Here is a 21,011-nt window from a genome sequence, read left to right on the forward strand (position 1 = left end):
CTTCCCTTTACAATGCAGGGCCGCTTGAAATTTAATCGCGGAAGAGGCTAAACACGCGGGTGTTGAAGAACCCGCAGATTGATATATTTACCCCAAGGTGAGAAATGCCACTACGGGAGGGGGTTCCTGTATAGTAGACTACGGGTAATAGAGACATCTATTAGTATACATTACTAAGTTCACTACTCTTAATAAAAGTCTTCATGAACCACCTTAATATTTACCCAGTAAGCTACACAGTGGTCACAGTGGGCCAGTATATAGTGTTAAGCCAAATCACCGCTTCTCCTACTGCCTTCATTGTAAAACTATCAAATCTCTTACATTTTTCATACTGCCACTTCTAAATTTCCACTTTGATTTAGAGTCCTAACACTAGAGTGAGAGACATTTTATTATGCTACCCACAAAAACACCTAGGGGAAGTTATGAATTCTGCTTTCACTCATTGGTCCACAGCTTCTAGCAATAGACTTGGGGCAAATTATAAACTCCCAAACTAATTAACTACAACAGATATACAATGCATATCACAGGCTAATAAAAGGCCTGATGCAGGTTATATTTCCTAACCAACCATCAATCATCTCTGTTTACAGTCAGGTTTAAACCAAGTTCTGATTAGTACTGATCGCTCAGAGGGACCTACTTAGTAAAATACCCCTGCAATCAGCAGTGCATTGCTATAGCAGTAATATTACCACAACTTAGTAAAAGGACATGTAAAATAGGCTATACATTGGGAAAGATGCATTAAAATGCGATTTTATAAAATCATAGATTTTCTGCGATTTTGACAGCCATATTTAAAATGACAATTTCATTTACCCTGTGAGCTTTGTCTTTAATAATACTGACGTTTTAAATATGGCTGTCAATATTGCAGAAAATTGGTGACTTGACAAAACAGTAGTTTAATACATTTACTCCCGTGTGTAGTTAATTTTACACGTCCTTTTACTAAATAATATGGAGGAGCAATAGTGGCAAGAGCAAATCCTGGGAAGAGAGCATATGGCGTATAGGAGAAGATATCACAAGTACTCACCATTAAACATTTTTTTTATTTCTGTATCCTTCTCTCCCATTAATATGGAATGTCACAAGCTCCACTATTACAAATTCCCCACAAAATACATTTCTAGAGCTAAATACAGTCATACTACCAGTACAAAATGGGACACATTTTACACTTTTGTAGGAAAGTGCATTTTTTCTCCGACCAACAAAATAAAAACATTGAAACACACAAAAATTACACCTATTTTGAAGACAGCCCTGATTTCCCCTCTCTCTCTCATGATAATTTTAAACATAAACATTTAGATTAATGAAAGAGGTTTTCCTAAAGTAGTAGAGGCCTCAACTTTGATGTGACATTTTACCTGCCAGAGGACAGCTATGAAAAGCAGACAAATATGCGTATGCATCTGTAAATGCCTTAGGCAGACACTGGCGCAAATAAAAAATGAGTACAGGTCCGTAGCATTTGTGGTTTGTAAAGGAGCCAGTTTTTGTGAATTCATCCCAGCATATGTCACTTATTCCTTTCTTTTAACCAAAAAAGTAGATAATCTATTAACATTGCATTTAGGTGCAAAGTTTGCACTTAAACACAGCAACTAGTCTTAATGGGTCTGATTCATCCCTGGCACCTGTAACTAGGGACATGGAGAAACTCAGAGGGCCTGAGTCATTAAGGGGAGCAAAGCAAAAAAAAAAGGAGTAACTTTGCACCTTTACAAAACCATGTTGTATTGGAGGGGGAGGTAAATGTAAAATGTAAGGACAGATTTATAATTGGGGTAGAGCATGTTCTAGATCAACTTTTAATGTCAGCGTAAAAATAAAGCTCTCAAGTATTTGCGTCCTACATGATAAAACAACCAGTATCTTCCTTATGTGCAAAATAATAAACTCATTTGCAACATGGTTTTGCCAAGGTTCAAAGTTACTCGTTTTCTTGCCTTACTTTCCTTAATGAATCAGGCCCAATCTGTCTAAGTTAGGCAATGAAAGCAAGTATCTGATTGGATGCTATGTCTTATACTAACTTTGCACCTTAATGTAATATTACTAAATGTGTGATAAAGGAGAAATAGGGAGTTGTCATTGTAAGATTTTGATTTCTATGTCATGTCCCATTTTGGATATCTAGTTACAGTCAAAGGCAGAGGTCTGGGTTCCCTCTCCTAGACCAGATACACTAAGTAACCTTTTAAAAAATGATGCCATGCTATTTTAACTACAATGTTTAAACACCGCAAAACCCTTATATAGGCTTATTTTTTAGTGTGATTTGTAGGATACACAGTATGCTGTATATAATGTTTGTTTACTACATAAAGTATATAAATTAAAATTGAAAAGCATGCATGTATAGATAATACGAACATTTTGTTGAAAGGCAAAAGTGGAATCCCCAGTGAAAAGCCTGTGCTTACCCTTGAAAAGTGCTGACTGCATAAGTGAAATTAGAGCTTGGACGACTAAGTTCTTTGGTTGTTTTTCATGTAAGGAATGTGGAACAGTGTATGTGAATTGGTTTTACAAATAGTTTTTCAAATTAATACATGCAACAGTTTGAATAAAATACATGTATCTATATCCAGAGGCAAAAGTAAAAAAAAAAAATGTATAATTCCATTAAAGGTAGATACCAGAATATTTCAGACTGTTAAGAACCAAAGTAGGAAATCTGTTTGTAGACCACTCTGCCCCTATACAAGATGCTAGTTTTCTACTTTGAGACCTGAACACCAGTGAAGGAACATTCAGAAGAAGATCAATAGGCAGCAAAGCTGAAGAAGAGAAAGCAAGAAATAGCATTTCATGTTATATAGGAAGAAAGAGAAAGCTTAAAGAATTTGTGCTCGAAAAGCAGAAAAGTACCTGGCCTTGGTTTAGAACCTGTGCTTCCTGTACGTTCTCTGTAAAATATAAAGAACAACATTATTATTTCTCTGGAACTTTGTTATAGCAAACTTAAGATAAAAACAGAAATCTAGGTCTCATAAAAGATGTGTTTATTAAAATGAAGGTTCACACAAGACTTGTATTCAAATTTGTTAAGAAATTTTGATTTTATGTTCTGTTTTGTTTTACTGTACTATATATGAGCCTTTTCTTTGCCATTTTGACAGTTGTTTCATGAGAGAAATTATACCTAAGTGTAAAATGGAGTTTCCAAGCCCTTTGTAACAGGATAGGTTTAATAACACTCAAAATCTTTCCTGGTTATTCATTAATGTTTCACTGACCTGCACCTTCCCCTTAGTGGAACTACACATTGAAATTATTTTTCCTGGGGCTCCTCCATTTCTGTAATTTAGCATTAGAAAAGGTTTTTTGTTCACAAGTCTAAGAAGGCATTTTGCTGAGAAAGGTGTAAGTGGGAGGACCAATAAGAAGCTGCAAGCTCCATGCTTGCAGCGTCTTATTGGTCCACACAGTCACACTGCATAGGCTATATATGAAAGCCAATGCTGTACTAAAGAAATGGGAGAGCCCAGGTAAAAACTGTTCAGCGTGCAGTTCAAGGGGCTCCACTAGGGGAAAGAAGCAGATCAGTGATTATTTAATGAGTAACCGGGAATGTTGTCTTAAGGAAGACTTCACTGTAACCATAATCCACTTAAAGAGCTACCCGTAAGGAGAAGACTGGGACTGGTTGAGCTTCCCTGTCCCCTGCTCTACGGAAAGTTTCTGCTCTCCCTGAGCTCGCCTTGACATAAATAACCTAAATGTAGAGAAACATATACTGCATTCCAGTGCCAATTGAGGCCAATATCGTTTTCATTTCTCTTTAACATGCTTTTAAAAGCAATAAAATAAGGTATAGGATTATAGCTTGTTAGCACACGCCAAAGACAAATTGTGAGTGTCTACCTGGGTCTTAATGTAGAAGCATATGCAAAAGCACAGATTTTTCCACACTGGCTTCATTGGCTTTAGCAATCCAATGACCAAAAATCAATTTAGACAGTTTCTGAGCAGTGCAGTATAGTCAAGTACTGTAATTGTAACAGCCTAGTTTCAGTAAAGAGTGCATCATGCGACTTGCCAGACTACAGGTCATATATTGATGGGCTGCAGTCGTTTATTGCTCCCTGTTGGCCTCATTAGACCGAATAATTATAACAAACAAAACAGAGGAAAAAAGCAGTCATCTGTGGCTGCTACCTACAACTTCATTTCAGGGCTTTGCCAGTAAATATGTACAGATTGCAACCATAAGCTTAGAAAAATTCTGAGAAATGTGAGAAAGGATTAATTGAAAATATTTAAGTGTGTATTATTGGTTAGGTAAATTATCCTTTAAATTATAAACCTTCACCAATTTATTAAAACATAAGTCCTCCTTCATGTCATTTTTTTTTGCCCATACTATATACTTGAATCATTTGTTGACACATTGAAAATCAACAAGAAGTGTTGCCGTGTGAATCAATAGTTTCCAATCACAAGTGTATGTGTGGTAGTAAACCTGACAACACAAGGAGTTACTGCAGCTGTTATAAATCTAAGTAAAGCTATCTGTAATTTACTATTCTTCTAAATAATGATATTACAGTAGGAAGAAGGAAATATAATATAATTGTCTATAACATAAATTCTTCATTTAGGCATGTTTAGATTGATTTTAACTATAAGACAATATTACTAACAATCCTTAGTAATGGTGATAGTAGGTTGCTTCAATTTACTTTAAATTGGCAATTGACAAAATGTATTTGTAAACTAGGTGATGAAGTACATCCGACTCAGTCTGGTGGACTTATGTTCAAATTAAATTATTGTGCTTCAAAAAATGGTCCTTGTTTTTATTGTTTTTGTTTTTCAGAAATCTTTGTAGCAGTAGAGTAAAATAAAGATGTATTTATGGTGTATTATATCAGAGGTTAGCTCTGTGGTCAGGTGTAAAACACATTAAGTAGCTGCACAGTAATAGTACCAATAGGTATTAAACAGAAGATGTCCTTATCCCAGGGTTTTCCATGTTGCACTCATAGCTCACAAAGTCCAAACCAAACAATATCCCAAAGGATCACAATCCATGAAAAAGTAGACATGTTGTGTATATTACAATTGCCTTATTTCATATTTGAGCAGGGCTATGGCTTCCCAAGTGTGTAAGGAATACTGTCTTGTTTGTTCTAAACTCACATATTTTATATTTTAGCAATTTAGACTCTAATATTTTCTTATTGCGGCAGTCTATATCACAATACTCAGCTGCCTCGATAATACTGGCCCAGTGAGGTAAGGGGGTTTACTTACCATTCCACTGGGCCAGTCTCAGGGGTTAGCCAGTTTAGCCATGCACAGAGGAACTAAAAGCCCACACTGGGCCTGTCAGTTACAAATTGAAAAACCCCCAAAAATAAACAGTTAAAAATAGATTAAAGATATTAAATTTAAATATTCATTGTCTTCTGTTATCACCGTCCTGAGATCACGATAATAGTACTTGTACCACCACAATTTTTGCTAAATTTCAACATGCTTTGCTTGTGGAAGCTATATCAAGCGAGACCCAGTGTATCTTACCGATATTGTCAACACGGGCCTCTTGATGTATAGGGCAAAGTTCTATTGCAGGCAAATACATCCCTTAGTTCTTATTGTAACTTCCGAATTTGAGTTTGCACATTACAAATTATAAATCCCTTCTGCTTTCAAATATATAGGTATAAACAAAAAAGTGAGAACTAATAAAGCAGTCTTTAAACCTGTGTGCTGAATTTTGAAGCATAAACATATATTACTAGCATATTACTACAGTATTATTACAGATTTTCATTTCACAGCCTGGTTTTGAATAAGAAAATCTCTCCATTTATCTGTAAAAATACATACTACTATTGTGGAAGACTACATAACTATGTATAGTTTTTCTGAGCAATCTTGTAGGGATTAGGAATTTTTAACAAAGAATGTGAGGCTCAAAGTTTAGTTCTACACTTATTAACAGTGACAACACAAGAGGAAAGATTACATAAACCAACCCTTTGCTAGCATTAGTTGAAGTAAGTTGATTAAACATGGGAGTCCGTAAGGCACAACCCTGACTGGTACGCAGCCAACCAATCAGGTACATGGGAAGGGTTTCAAATTAATTCCTATCTATTTCCATTTTCCTGATTGGTTGGTTTCTCCCACCAACCAGACAGTATTCCAAAAGAATGCCAGTTTGAAACATTTAGCACTGGCTATTATTTTTATCCATTTGGCCTATGTTGGATCAAAGATGTGTAATTTTATATGTATAATAATCAGTAAATTAGTAAGCACTGGTTGCTGTTTTTAGCCTTCTGGAAAACGCCAGATAAGAATGGGGTGATTATTTGGATATCTAGAAAATTAAGCCCCTCCCCCCCCTTCTATAACCTTTACGTTGATTACCTGGCCACTAAAACTACCAAAGAGCCTCTTTGCTACTCTTCATGAGGCTGTGTTTGTGACTTTATTTTGGCTCCTTCTATTTAAATCAGCCCAGATATTACTTATTAGGGAAGATCCCAAGGTGCTGTGGGTTTCTCCAAATCACATAATTTACTTGTGATCACTAACTAGTGGGCTATAATGAGCTGTATGAGTGCGTAGCTGGTAATGTATGTTAAGGTACAAAGTTTATATAGTTACAAAATGCATATTCAGAGATTATACAGATGTTAATGAAATGCACAGTTGGGAAACCTCCACTTATATATATTAAATATGTTTTACTATATATAAAATGTTAAGCACTTCTTTGCTCTGGTAAAACTTGTCCTATATGTTTACCTGGGTTATTGGAAGCCTTAAATCGGTCTAAACTTGACCCCTGGAACCCCGACATTCACTATTTTTAACAGGATCCCAGCTCTCACATATATATGGGAGTTCTGCTGATCTTTTTTTAGTGCTGTTTGGTTCTCTCTATGACAGGAAAGCATTGGAAGAGTGGGTCTAATTGGAAACACCATGAATAGTGCCTGGGAGCCCTGCCAAAGTATTATTCCTGGGAATGGAGGGAATTTAGTACATGAAGTTATTTAAAGAAGAATCCCCTTTTAAAGAAAATCATAATGCACTTTGTTTTAGGAAAATTGGCAGATATTCCAATCTCTACCTCTTCCCTTCTGTCACCCTCCTGCTGTCTCTATTTTACCCTCCCTTTATATTGTAGGCTCTCACAAACAGGGTCCTCTCTACCCTATGTCTATTGTCCGTCCCGTCAATCTATCTTGTATGTCCCTGTTATGTGTTATGCTCAGTGGTTGAAGTATAAATTTGAAAGTGGCAGTATGAAAAGTATAAGTATATTGAATTTGATAGTTTTACAATTAAAGTAGTATAAGGTTGTAAGCTCTCATGAGCAGGGCCCTCTTTCCTTGTGTGCTCCTTCTACTGTTCCTTCACCCTCTGTACCTCTTGGCCTGCTTTGCTAGCTCTGTTTTCCCTGTCTTCTTAAGCTTTGGCCTTCTTCTCTCTGATTTCTACCATCCCTTTCATTATCTGTCCCAGATATAATCTGATTTGCTTTACCCTTTCACCTGTGTTTGTACACATTTTTGTATCATGTTGTGTCTTGGTTCTGTTTTCTGTACATGTAATGTACGGCGCTGCGGACCCTTTGTGGCACCTTATAAGTCAAAGATAATAAATAATAATAATAAGTGTCGGTGTGGTACACCTCCATATGCAGACCCACTTCGACCACTGATTATGGTTTTTAGTGGAGTTGTGCGTTCTGCTTGCCATACATGCTGTTATTCTGCATATTTTACCTTTGTTTTGATATACATCTGCATTCTAGTACTTGTTATTATATTTAATTGTGCTAATGCATTATCGTGTGTTTATAAGTATTATTGTATTGATGTTGCCCTAGCTGTATACATTTATTTTTACTACAATCCCATACTTTTGGCTGTACAGAGTTATGGAATCAGTGGCAAGAAATCAACTTTAAAGATGATGATATGGTAAACAGCCTCTATATTTGATCAAAACAGATAGGAATTGTATCTGAAAGTCCCCACCTGCTCACTCTGGTCTCTGTTCCTCATTGCAGGAGCCTGTGCGGTTTTTTTACATGGTAAGAGCTGTAGGGATAGGAAAGAAAGTAGTCTCCTGTCCCTACTCCTTTCATGTTGTTAGTTCATATATTCGATCATGCAGAAAGTGGGAGGTGACCAGAGAGACAGGGGATGAGGTCAGGAGTTGTGGGCCAGGAGGCAAGGTTGTCCCTGGGATGGAGCCACCTGAGATGTGGTTCTGACCTCATAGTAGTAATGGCCCTGCAACCACAATCGCCACTATATGTTGACAACTGCCTGTACAAACCTTGATTGAGATATTTCTTCTCCAGAAGCACTGACACTTCGTTTTAATGTACCTGAAAAACATATGTGCAATATTAATAAAATTTGCATTTATATAACTTGACAACCATTAACATGGTTCTTCATCCTGTACAATTTCCTATTCTGAATCTCTACTTATCCAGTTCATCTTTGATGCTCAGCTTAGCAACTGACTGGCCTGTGTTTGTGTAAAATAGCACAGGTGCACTCTCCAGGAAAATACATGTGTGCTACTTGGGATCTAGAGCAACCCTGTATTCTCTAATCCATAAACATTAAAATGGGGTCCACATACGCCTGTTGATCCAATCCTATTAGCAGGTTGTGTAGATAGTATAAATGATGACAGTGTACCCCAACGCATTTCTTCCTGGATTAGGAATTTCTCAAGGAGATTGAATCAACAGGCATATGTGGACCCTTGTCAGTATAATCTATATCGGAGGATTAATATCTGTTTGAAGTACTTGCTGTGGCCACAGCAGGACTTATCAGTGCACCCGGCAACGCCGGAGAGGGAACCCCGTCTGTTGGTAATAGAACACTAGGGGGTCTATGCATCAAGGTAACTTACACTTAAAAGATGCGGAAACGTCTGTTTCCGCATCTTTTATGTTTGCTATGTATTAACTGCCTAACGGTGGAGATTTCATGGAAATCTCCTCCGTTTAGGCTGACACCGTGCAGTATCGCAGTCCCCATAGATTACTATGGGGACTGCGATGTTCTGCAATGTATGAAGCAAGATGGCGTTACCTGTCATTTCCTATGGAATTCTACTGAAGCCTCTCTGGCTTCGCAGAATCCGGTACAGTGGAAGAGCTATGTGCATGCACAGAGCAATTCCTCCTTTCACTGGCAGAGCTAAGCTGCCGGTAAGCAGGACAAAAAGATTACAGGAGAGAGGTCACTTGGCCGGGGCTCCCAGAGTACCCCCGGCATGGTGCATCTTAGTGGTACCTAAATATGCACCACTGCGATGTGCTGCAATGAATATTTAGCTGTACCGCATCTTTTTGATGCATAGACCCCTAGGAGGAGAGTGACAGCGAGGTTGTCAGCTATCGGTGTATAATTACCTGAAAAGGAGCCTGTATGACCTATTAGGAGCATCAATCGGAGAAGCTATTTTTACTGGTATCTTCCGAGATTTTTGATAGGTTGCAGTACAAGTTCTATTTGCATTAGGGAACCAGCACCAAAGTTATACTATTGAGGGGACTCATATACCACTTAGATCATTTAGTATTATTATGCGATAGCATGTTGTCAATTGCTATTGGACATGGTTATATGACTTTACACAGACTATGGTATACTGTTATATGCCAACATGCTGTCCATTATCATTGGAAGTGTTTATATGATGTTACTTAGTTAGGATAAACTGTGCACTCTATTGAATTACTCCAGTATTGTGTACCAATTGTTGGTATATACATTGTCATTTGCAGATATCCTCAGCTAGTGATTCACAGGAGATAGCAGATCTGCTATCTGGAAGCTGCAGATGGTTAGATATTACAACGGAACCGGTAAAAGCAGATCTGTTTTGGGACATGCTATTTCATCTTGCAATCACATATATTATGATTGCTTAGCGAAATTAGATCCTTTTCATTACAAATTGCCTGAACAGTGGAGACAATTTTAACCAAGGGGATCCTTGGTGTGAGGAATTAGAAGAACCACTTGGGTGGAATAGAGATTTTTGTTAATCATATGAAGGACACCATATAGTGTTTCTAATTTTATAAACCGCTCTTTTTAACATTAACAAATCTATTTGCATCAATAAAAGCATTATTTACACACATATGCATGCTATTCACATAGGGAATTATTTCAGCTAAAGTGTGGGGCGCTGGGATATTCTGATTTTAATGTTTATTGGCCTGTGTTTGAACCTGTCTACAAATCTAATCTTTTCAAAACGGTGTGATTTCCCCTTTGTATTCTTTCTTCAATCAGTCCCCGCCTAGACCAGTGGATCCCAAACTTTCTTAGTTCGATGCACCCTTAGGGTCTCCATAAATTTTTCAAGGCACCCCTAAGCCATAATAATTACCAAGCAGTCACCTGCCTTGCTTACCACAAGCCCTGGCCACGATAGCCCAAGGAGGTCGCCGCGGCACCCCAAGGAGCCACGGCACCCAGTTTGGGAACCACTGGCCTAGACTATTTAAAAGGTGAGGGACAAATCTCAGGTACCCATACCTACAGGTAAGGAGTATTTCTTAGGAATGTAGTGATACAGAGACAGCCATAATTCTAATATTTGTTGTAGACACTTGTATCAAGTTTAAATTGCAAGATGAATGTAAACTTACTATATATTTTTTTGGCTTTATATATTTATTTATTTCATATAATTATATTTGTATAATATGTATGATGTTTTTCACTGTTTCAGTCTTTACTGAACATCTTGAATAAAGTTTCTTGTACCTGTTATTCAAGCCTACACATTAGCCTGGAGGGATATTTGCAAATGTACATTTAGAGAATTTATTTTTGTACTATCTTTTATTAACGATTCACTATAAGTTATGCCATGGTTTTAATTGAGGCAGCTACTACAAAACATTATGGGTCTCATTTAGAATTGGACCTACTTTCATTTTTTGTGTGTAACATACACATTTTTTTACTGTGCATGTGCACCAAAAATACATATTTGTACGCTTGTTATAGGTGTATGTGTATTGTTTACTTGTGTGTAAAGGGGCAGAATAGGGGCAGCAAGTGTAGGCTGAATGCAGTAAGGGCGTAACTGTGAAACTTGCTGCTTAAGTGCATTTTAGGAGGCGTATCTCTTGCAGATGCTAGAGGGCTGATGCAACAGATGATGACTATCAGAAGCACTGTTTAGCTGCTATGGGGCCCAGCTATGCCAGGTTACCCTCCCAAAGGCCCCCAATCTGCTCTCAGAAAACTAAAGCAGGGATCTCATGTGCCACACCAGTGCCAGACAAGTACAAGCTCAGACAAGTCCCGTTCAATGCCGCATTCCTCCCCTGCTTAAATCATTAGTGTTCTATCATTACTATCATTACTATTATCATATACTTATAAAATGTCAACATATAACTCAGCATTGTTTTTTTAAAGGGTACAGCATCAGCTGTTTGTACTTAATTTAATTTGCATTTAGTTTTGTGAAAAATGTGACTTTTCTCATTTATAAATAGTTGTCAGGACAATATTTTCTTCTATGTACATGACAATTTATTACATTTTTATGTTGTGCACAAGTAGGGTAAAGCAATTTTAGCATTTACACATAACACTGTTAAGCTACATCTCTACGCTGTAGTGGGGCGTAAGTATACAGTACACACATGTTACGCCTGGTAGAAATGCAACTGTTTTGACCTGGATGCAGCTTGAAATGCACTCGGTTCAACTTATAACTGTAAATACTCTTCAAGTGAATTTATCTGTAAGCACTTTCAAATTGCAAATGCATCCACCTGTAAATGAGTCCCTAAATTGTTTCTGTTTTGATTATTCTGTTGAAGATTTGCATGTGTCAATATAGTACTTCATAACCCACATTATTTTAAACATAAATTCATCTACCATGAAATTCTACTGCAGAATTTACTAGTTCAATCCAGAATTCAATGCTCCTTCAATGTTTCACAAACCACCTGGGACCTAAGGCTACAAAGTTGTCCCAAACCATAATATCTTCTTTCATGATATAATGAGATTTAATTTTCTCTGAACATTTCTCTTTGGCCAAGAAAGTCCCACTTTGACTCATCTGTCCAAATATCATTCCTTCAATAGATTTTTCAAACATATGGGTGTTATTCAACTTTTTGGAGAGCAGGAGATTTCCATTGCCTTCCACTCCCGCTAGATATTTTCCTTATGGTGGACTCAGGAACACTGATATGAACTGACATGAACACTGACATTTAAAAATTCAAGAGTCCTTAAGATCATTAACCATTAGTCTATGGCTCTTTGTGACTTCCTAGTTTATTGTACACCTATCTCTTTGATTCTTAAGAACAATAACAATCATGTTTCATTTTGTCCTTTTGTACAAAATGTGCCTATCTTTAGATAGATGGAGGCCAATATCTTAAGTAATGTTATTGTAATTACTTTGAGCTTTATTTTTTAAATAATTAATTCACTTCCAAAAACCTAAATCATTAGCAGGCTGAAACAGGTGCAGGTGATCATATTCCTCACTTGGTGGATTTTCTGTCCACATGGCTGACACTGGCAAGTTACTCACAGTGGCACATGCTGCCATATTGGGATGCACTGATGTGGTTGTGCTTGGAAGGAGTTGATAGACTCTATGTACCAATATACATCTAGGGCACATGTTGTGTAATGTCTTTAATATTTATTTTTATGTTTGTGAGTAGCCCTACAGTAGTTCCATTACTGTTTGACCCTGTCTGCTCTTTCTCCCTTACTGTTATCTGCCTGCCCAGACCTTTGGACTACTCTTTTAGAATGCTTTTTTGGTACTGGCCTTCCTGAATTGCCTACTTTGGCATGACCCTACCATTGCTATTGGATTCTGATGTGGTGATGCATCTACCAGTCTGTTGCTAAATCCGTCTTGATTTCGATCTTGCCTTTATTGTCTCTGAACTTAAAGTTCTTACACACAACAGTGCTATACAAGGGTTTTGTTTACAATCTGGTAGACAGGGCTTTTGTCAGTATGCGCTTATCTCAACATGTTATACAAAGAGTGATGTGTATTATTCATTTATCTTTGTTGTATCATGTTGTATTATATACCTGGTCGACAGTGAGTGGGCAAAGATGAGACAATCATGAAGAGTTGACCTATGCTCTTACAAGAACAGGTACTTTCAAACTCCCACCACATTCTCATTTCATTGAATAGAACATCTCAATCAATGTTCTATCTAATAGAGTTCATTACGCTAAAGGTAAAATGAAGACAGTGAATGTTGACTGATTTTTTTAATAATATTTGTGTGTTCAGATTCCTTTTATCTATTAAATGTAAATATCAGGTGACATTTTAGTTCAAATTAAATCAGGAAAACAGATTATTCTAAAGAAGTCACAAACTTTATTTTATCATGTTTATCTAACCATGGCTTAATGGCATATCTGCTCAACCTTGCCACAAGTTGCTTCTATTTTGTCAAATATAATGTCAACAATCGGAAATATGCTAATACTAAATTTTCTTTTTAACTGGTTATGATTATAATACACTGGGCTTGCTCAAAAAGTTCCGTACATATATAGCCATAAAACCTGTTCTATTTGCTCATCTCCTACCAGTTTGTTTTTTGTTTCTTTTCACAGGATATTGTAATTTTTGAACATTAATATTCCTTTATCTCTTCTACTAAGACACATGCTATGTGTTTATAAAGTATAGTAAGAATTGTAAAGTATAGTGATACTATTACCAGAGAGAAACTGTCCTCTAATCCACACATCTGATTGATTGTTTTAATTTCAAACAAATATCACTAACATTTGTGACTCGTTGGAACAGTTTGTTGTTGGGGACTTGTACTCCTAAAGTACATGCAGCGTTAGAAGTTGTGGTTGGATAAGCTGTTTTAAAAAGAGGTACGGTGACTTAGGCTGTGGTAGTAGAAGTTCACTAATTCTACTGATCAAGTAATACAAAGTAAGAGAACTGTTCACTGCTATTGCCATTGGTTTTTTTTTTTCATTATTTTGTTATAATTATTATTTATATTGCTTGCTTTAATATATTGTATTATTGTGTCATTAAATGATTTTGTTTATAGGAAAATCGGTTCTCACAGATAATATTCTTTCTGGCAAAACTCTAGCGGTATTCTTCTATGTTCATTTTCTTTTTAGTGCAAGATGAGGTTGGCAATTCCTCCCTTTCAGCATTAGCAGCTTAAGGAATTTTTTGGCTCCACTATTGTTACTGCTGTTATTGTTTTCAATCGCTGTTGTTTATTTCAGCAGCGAATGTAGTATTAACATAAGTATTTTTTAGCGCCTGGTTATTTGTCATTTTTTTGTATAGTTTTGAAATTAAACCTTGGAGGTGGCAGTTATGGAAAAAGTAGCATTTTGGGGGTTATTAATCATTTTAAGACAAACCAGGAGATTTTGTTGCGACACACTGGCTCAGGTGAATGCTGTATATTACACAGTTTGTAAATGAGGTTGTTTATTTTCTGACTGTCCCAACACATTGAACTCAGGAACACAAACAATATACTCCCAACATACTGTATTATACCTACAAAGGACCCTACAAATTGTAAAACCTCTGTACACTACCTCATACACCATGGGGCCAATTCAATTCTGCCGTAAGTAGCGCGGCGTTAGCAGTTTTACCGTTAGTACGGTAAAACTGCACATAATTACCCTTAATACGGTAATTTCAACGGTGGATTTTTACTCGCGGCTCCCTGAGCTGCGAGATGAAATCCAGGCTAAAATTACCATATTAACGGTAATACTGTTAACGCTGCTCTATTCGCGGCAGAATTGAATTGGCCCCTATTAAACTCACAACAATGTACCTGTATACTGAACTAAAACATATACCGTAAACTACCTACAACTCGGACATGTGTTACTACATACTGCATATTCTCTCTCTTCTCTCTGCCACAGCTCCCCCATACTAACTTCTCATCCTCTTTCATCTCCCTGCAGCTCAGTGTCCTACCTCTGTTGTGTGTCATCCTCTCTCCACCACTCCCATTTTTGCCAGTGTTTTCTCCAGTGTACATGCACACGTCTGTGTAGGTATATTTACACAAAAGCTGGAAATTATAATTACTCATTCACCTAAAACAAGCAGACATTTTGCTTTCCTAAAGAAATAACTATGAGGAAAAACTTGCTTTGAACTATTCAAACATTTTTAATTTATCAAACAATAACCATAGTAAATCACTTTATAAATATTCTACATAATTTTTCCTTGATAGTAACTAAAATAGTAACAAACATTTATGGTTCTTGCAGACAAAACACAGTGTTTTACCCATAGAAAAAAAACAGAAGAGCGCATATGTCATTCCGACTAATATACTGCTATTTGAATCCTAGGGCTAGAATCCAAGACGTTGATTCTAGCATCTGGGATGAAGTTTGAAGCCCACATAAAACATATGGGCAACAAACTACTCTCTTTTGTTAGTGCTTTATTGAAAAATCAAAAAGCTATTTGATATGAAAGGGATAAAACTACAATACCAGGATTACATCATCTTTGTTGTGGTCTAAACTTGTAAAATAATTTCATTAATGTGTAAATACAGCCAGATGATCTGATAAACCAGGAATAAATATATATATATATATATATATATATATATATATATATATATATATCTCCACATATACATATATATATATATATATATATATATGTATGAAGAGGGATTGGGATATACTACTCCCTTTCTTATATTCGCGGTACGGGAAGTACCACAAGCCTCAACGGGGTTTAGACTATTTGAACTCTTGTATGGACGACAACCTGGGGGCATCTTCGACATCCTTAAGAAAGGTTGGGAACAACAAAAACCCAAAGAGTCAAATGTGGTTCAGTTTGTTGCCCAACTGTATAAAAGGTTGAGACAAATAGAACCTTTAGTGAAAGAACACTTAAAGAGCATCAAAGAAGGTATTATGACACTCAGCAAGTAGTTCGTTCCTTCAGCCCAGACGACAAGGTTTTGTTTCTTGTTCCCAGAAGAAAGCAAGATGTTTGCAGACTGGCATCCACCTTATGAAGTCACAGAGGCGGCTGGCCCAGTAAACTATAGGCCAATTAGGGAGAAGGCGAGAGGAACAGATTTACCATGTCAATTTACTAAAACCTTGGCATGAGGATAATCTTGGACCTTCGTTGCTAGCTGCTAAAACAGAGGTCTATGAGGTACCCATTAAGACCTTCCTGACGCCACCTTGGAAGCACCAGTTGGTAAAAATGGTGGCTTGAAACAGGGATGTCTTTTCTCCTGTCCCTGGGATATATAGTTGGACGTGGGAAGGTCAAACCCCAGATCGACAAGGTAGAGTCCATAAAGAATTGGTCCAAGCCAGAAAGGAAAACCCAGTTGAGGACATTTCTGAGCTTAGTAGGACACTAACATTGATTTATAGAGAGCTTTGCTACTTGGGCTAAATCACTGACAGAGCTTCTCAAGAAAGCCTGTCCAGACAAACTAAGCTGGTCTGAGGCTGCAGAAGCTACTTGGGAAGACCGAAGGATGGCTTTGTGTACAGCACCTGATTTTACTAAGAAATTTTATCTGCAAACTGATGCCTCGGGAGTGGGTCTGGATGCGGTGTTGTCACAAAAAGTAGGAGAAGAAAAACCCGTCCTGTATCTAAGTCGCAAACTCTTACCAAGAGAAAAGAAATATGCGAATGTTGAACAGGAGTGCCTCACCATCAAATGGGCTGTGGAAGCCCTCCGATATTACCTTGTAGGTAGGGAGTTCACGTTCGTAACAGATCATGCTTCGTTAAAATGGATGCAGGTAAATAAGGAGATCAATGCCAGAGTGACCCGGTGGTTCTTGGCATTGCAGCCCTTTCATTTCAGTATAGAGCATAGGCCAGGAGCTCTGAATAAAAATGCGGATGCTCTCTCCCATAAACATGCACTCCCCAGAGTATCTGCTTCACTGGGGTTGATGAAACCAAAGAGACGGTTGTATGACAAAGAGGGCAGTTTTGCGCTTTCCACAGAGTCCGCTTGGTGTAGCTGGACGAAGCTAAGGGAAGGGATATGTGGAAAATGGGATACTTTGCCACTTTCTAGTGGAGAAAAGAGGGATGGTTTCCCTGGGAAACCACAGATTATAGGTGCAGAGAGGGTTAAATCTGAACAATGACGAACACACACACACAGCACAGCAGACCAGGCCTAAGCAATCAAGGAATCAGCTAGAGCAATGCTGGGAAGAAGGCATAAATAGCTATCTTGTGTTGTGGGTGGGAGACTGAAGCTAACAAGTGGCCAGTGACTAGTTAGAGACCTAACTGTGATAGCCAGAGTTTAGGGCTATGGGATTGTCTACTTCTGTGAATGTTTGATTTGAGTGCTGAAGACACTGTCAAGACTGTTTATCCATCCTGACAAGTTAATAAACGTCAACGTTATTCAGCAGAAACCTTTGTAAGGAGCCACCTGTTTGCACACTTTTCACAAGATTGGCCCATAATGTATCAACATAATATGAAAAAAAGATTCCTGATGATCCCATTGCAACCCAGCATGCCATAACAGGAGAGAACATACATTTTACATGGTCTGGTATGTTCTGCATGTTTAATGTAATGCCTGTAACAGTACAAAATACATTCTTGAAAGTAAAATTAGCCATGCTAATTAAAAAATACAAAAATTATTGTAAAGTAAGAGATATCATAACACTGAAAACAAGTTTCTTTATTCAGTGGTGGAGTGGGACTTTAGAGGTTCTCCCATTTGTTAATGCAGTCCTATTCATCTACAGATTATTCTCTCTCTAATTAAATAGTCACAGTTGATAAATTTGAATGTATGATTGTGCTATAGTTTTTCTCTTTGATTAATTGGCCCCATGCTGCTTAAGTTTTAGAAACTGCCTCATTTGCATATTATTCTGTTGATTCTTTCTTCTGGGAGGAATTTCACTTGCACATAAAAAACTAAGTGCTTGTATGACTTTTTAATCTGCATTGTATGTTTTGCCAGATATTTCCTGTTCTGATTGACACCTGCTTCCACTAAGAAGTGTATACTGAAGAAATGTAGGTGTTTTACACATTGTTGATTTAAGATAACCTTGAGTGATGGGAGATTCTCAAAAAATGGGTCGCTCTTCACCTCTCATTCCTCCTATCTACCATAACATAGACCTCATTAGAAACTCATTACAGTACAGATGGCACAGTGGCACAGCTAAAGATCAGTGGCTCTGCTGCCCCTTTACCTGTAAATCACGGAGAACATCAACCCTCACTTAAAAACAACAATCATGTACACAAACATTACACATATACTCACAGCAAACTCTCAAATAGTTTCACAATGTGGCCCTAAAGGAAATCTCAGCCCATGACACTAACTGATCAATTACATAGATATGCTTATGGGGGATGTTTTGGCTAATGGTCCATTATAAAGCATCCTCCGTGACCCCTATTAACACCCAAACCAATCTAAATAGATATAAACAATGTTCAATTTATCCAAATAAAAAGATACCACTCTTTTCCCAAGTTTTAAAATAAATTAAACTGAATAGGTTTGTGTAATTCAACTAAAAATCATAATACATATATCACTTGTGTAGAAGCTGTACTGTGCCAGAGAGCAACAGGTTTTCTTTGTAATCTGTAATCTCCTGGCTGGGTGACTTTACTTTCTTGTCTGTGATTTCTGAGTGAATTTACAGATGTAGATGATTAATCTCTATGGAGATTCTGATGCAGTAGATAACAGAGCAGGGATATAGGGCGGGAGCACATGTTGTATGTTTACACAACCATGTTCTTTCTTTGAAAGACACCAATGTGCACTGCACTGTGTGCACTGCTTCTGTCTTTCCAGATTGGGCTACTGTGTTGTCTGGTCAATGTTCTATATGCACTTGCACTGCTCACTATATTCATTCAAACTGACCATCAACCATATTTTATGTATGGCAAATAGAGGACTCTGAATAGAAGTATTTAAACAAAACATATATCATACCTGCGGTGCATCCTTTAAAATAGGTAGAACGACTTGAATTATCAGATGTATCATCTTCAAGTTCAGAAAATACTTCTGGGTGGGGGAAACATGATTATTGAAGTCAGATAAATAAACAATGATCACAATGTTGCATTAGTTAACAAATGGTTGTAGAATTTAAACTGTAAGATCCAATGGGGTGGGTAAGATGTGAATGAGTAAATATTAATCGTAAGGTGCTCTGTAATATATCGGTGATATATAAATATAGCAACATAGTTGATGAGGTTGAAAAAAGTCACCAGTCAAGTTTAACCTATTTTGCATCTCCTGTGATCTCTCTCTTATATTTGAAATTGATCCAGATAAAGCAGTCGCCAATCTGTTTCAATCAGGAAAAAACCCTCATGACCCAATATTGCCGTCCTATTTCTCCCTGATCCACTACTCTCCTTAATTTTCATTAGCGGTCGTAACTCTGGATTTGTCTAACCATTTCTTAAACATATCGATTGAATCTGCCATCACCACCTTCCCTGGCAGTGAATTCCGGGTGGTAATCGGTATCCCGATGCTGGGGATACCGACACCCAATACCACTACAAAAGAAGACCGAAGCGGGTATTGAACGAACTTATTAAAACATACACTTACCTTCTCCCCGACGCAGGACATCCCCGGAGGCACTGCTCTGCGAATGCTGTAAAATCTGAAGAGGCTGGATTGTGTCAATTAACGTCACAATGCAGCGCCGGCATCCAGCCTCTTTGGATTAACTTTGTAAGATAATAAAATCAGAGCAAGATGTAGTTTCTCTGCAGAGGGACTTCAATAAACTGGAGGATTGGGCGGCCAAATGGAAGATTAAGTTTAACATAGGTAAATATAAGGTTATGCACTTAGGAATTAAATCATGCAATCTATAAATTAAATTAGATACATTTATGGGATTCTAAAATGGAAAAGGATTTGGGAGTTGACAGTAGACTTAGCAATAGTGCTCAATGTCAAGCAGCAGCTGCAAGGGCCAATAAAGTATTGGCATACATAAAAAGTGCATTGATGCAAGGGAAGACCGTGTAATTTTACCACTATATAAATTGTTAGCAAGACCTCATTTTGAATACGGAGTAAAGGTCTGGGCAACGCTATATAAAAAAGACAATTTGGAACTAGAAAGGGGTCAGAGAAGGGCGACAAAATTGATAAAGGGTATGGAGTCATTAAGTTATGAAAAAGTTATGTTTGCTTTAGAAAAGGACACACGGTCACCCCCTAAGGTTAGAGGAGAGGAAATTTCACAACCAGCAAAGGAAGGGGTTTTTACAGTAACGGCAGTCAAGATATGGAATTCATTGCCAGGGAAGGTTGTGATGGCAAATTCAATATATATGTTTAAGAAAGGGTTAGACAAATATTTAGCGGAAAAATGTAGCCAGGGATACGACCGTTAATTAAAATTAATTAAAATTAAGAATAGTAGTGGATATAGGGTAAAAATAGGACTGCAATATTGGGTCTGGGGGGATTTTCACAATTGAAACAGATTGGCAGTTGCTTACTCTGGATCAATTTCAAATATAAGTGCAGGATCGCAGGAGATCCAAAATAGGTTGAACTTGATGGACTGGTGTCTTTTTTCAACCTCATCAACTATATTACTAACAAAGTCTTAAAAAAGCAATACTATACACATCCACCACCCCAACAATGATAACATTGGCTGGAGTCGTCCACCACAAGAGTTTTCTCTACTGTGGTGACCGAACTGGACACGGGTTGATTTGGCGCATGCACGGTACTTAATCTGCACATGCGCCAAAAGTGCATACAAAGCTCCATTGTGTAGGCCAGCTTAAGTCGCCACATAAACAATGGATGCGCCTAGCCAGGTGTGATGACTACATCACACCTGGTCGATGTACAGTACATATATACAGCGGCTTATGGTGTATCAAACT

The 21,011-nt window shown here is 37.5% G+C and overlaps 1 protein-coding gene across 1 annotated transcript in view; it reads right to left on the minus strand.

Moving 5' to 3' along the window:
* Positions 1 to 21,011, minus strand: part of NEK10 (NIMA related kinase 10) — a 241,337-nt gene that overhangs the window by 46,110 nt on the left and 174,216 nt on the right. Inside the window, exons 28-31 of the mRNA XM_075211267.1 lie at positions 19,069 to 19,143; positions 8,332 to 8,383; positions 2,893 to 2,930; positions 2,661 to 2,801 (exon numbers count right to left, since the gene is read on the minus strand). Of these exons, the coding sequence (XP_075067368.1) occupies positions 2,661 to 2,801; positions 2,893 to 2,930; positions 8,332 to 8,383; positions 19,069 to 19,143 (306 nt within the window). The remainder of the gene's footprint in view (positions 1 to 2,660; positions 2,802 to 2,892; positions 2,931 to 8,331; positions 8,384 to 19,068; positions 19,144 to 21,011) is intronic.

The sequence above is a fragment of the Mixophyes fleayi genome, chromosome 5 (genome assembly GCF_038048845.1).
Source record: "Mixophyes fleayi isolate aMixFle1 chromosome 5, aMixFle1.hap1, whole genome shotgun sequence".
NCBI lineage: Eukaryota > Metazoa > Chordata > Amphibia > Anura > Limnodynastidae > Mixophyes > Mixophyes fleayi.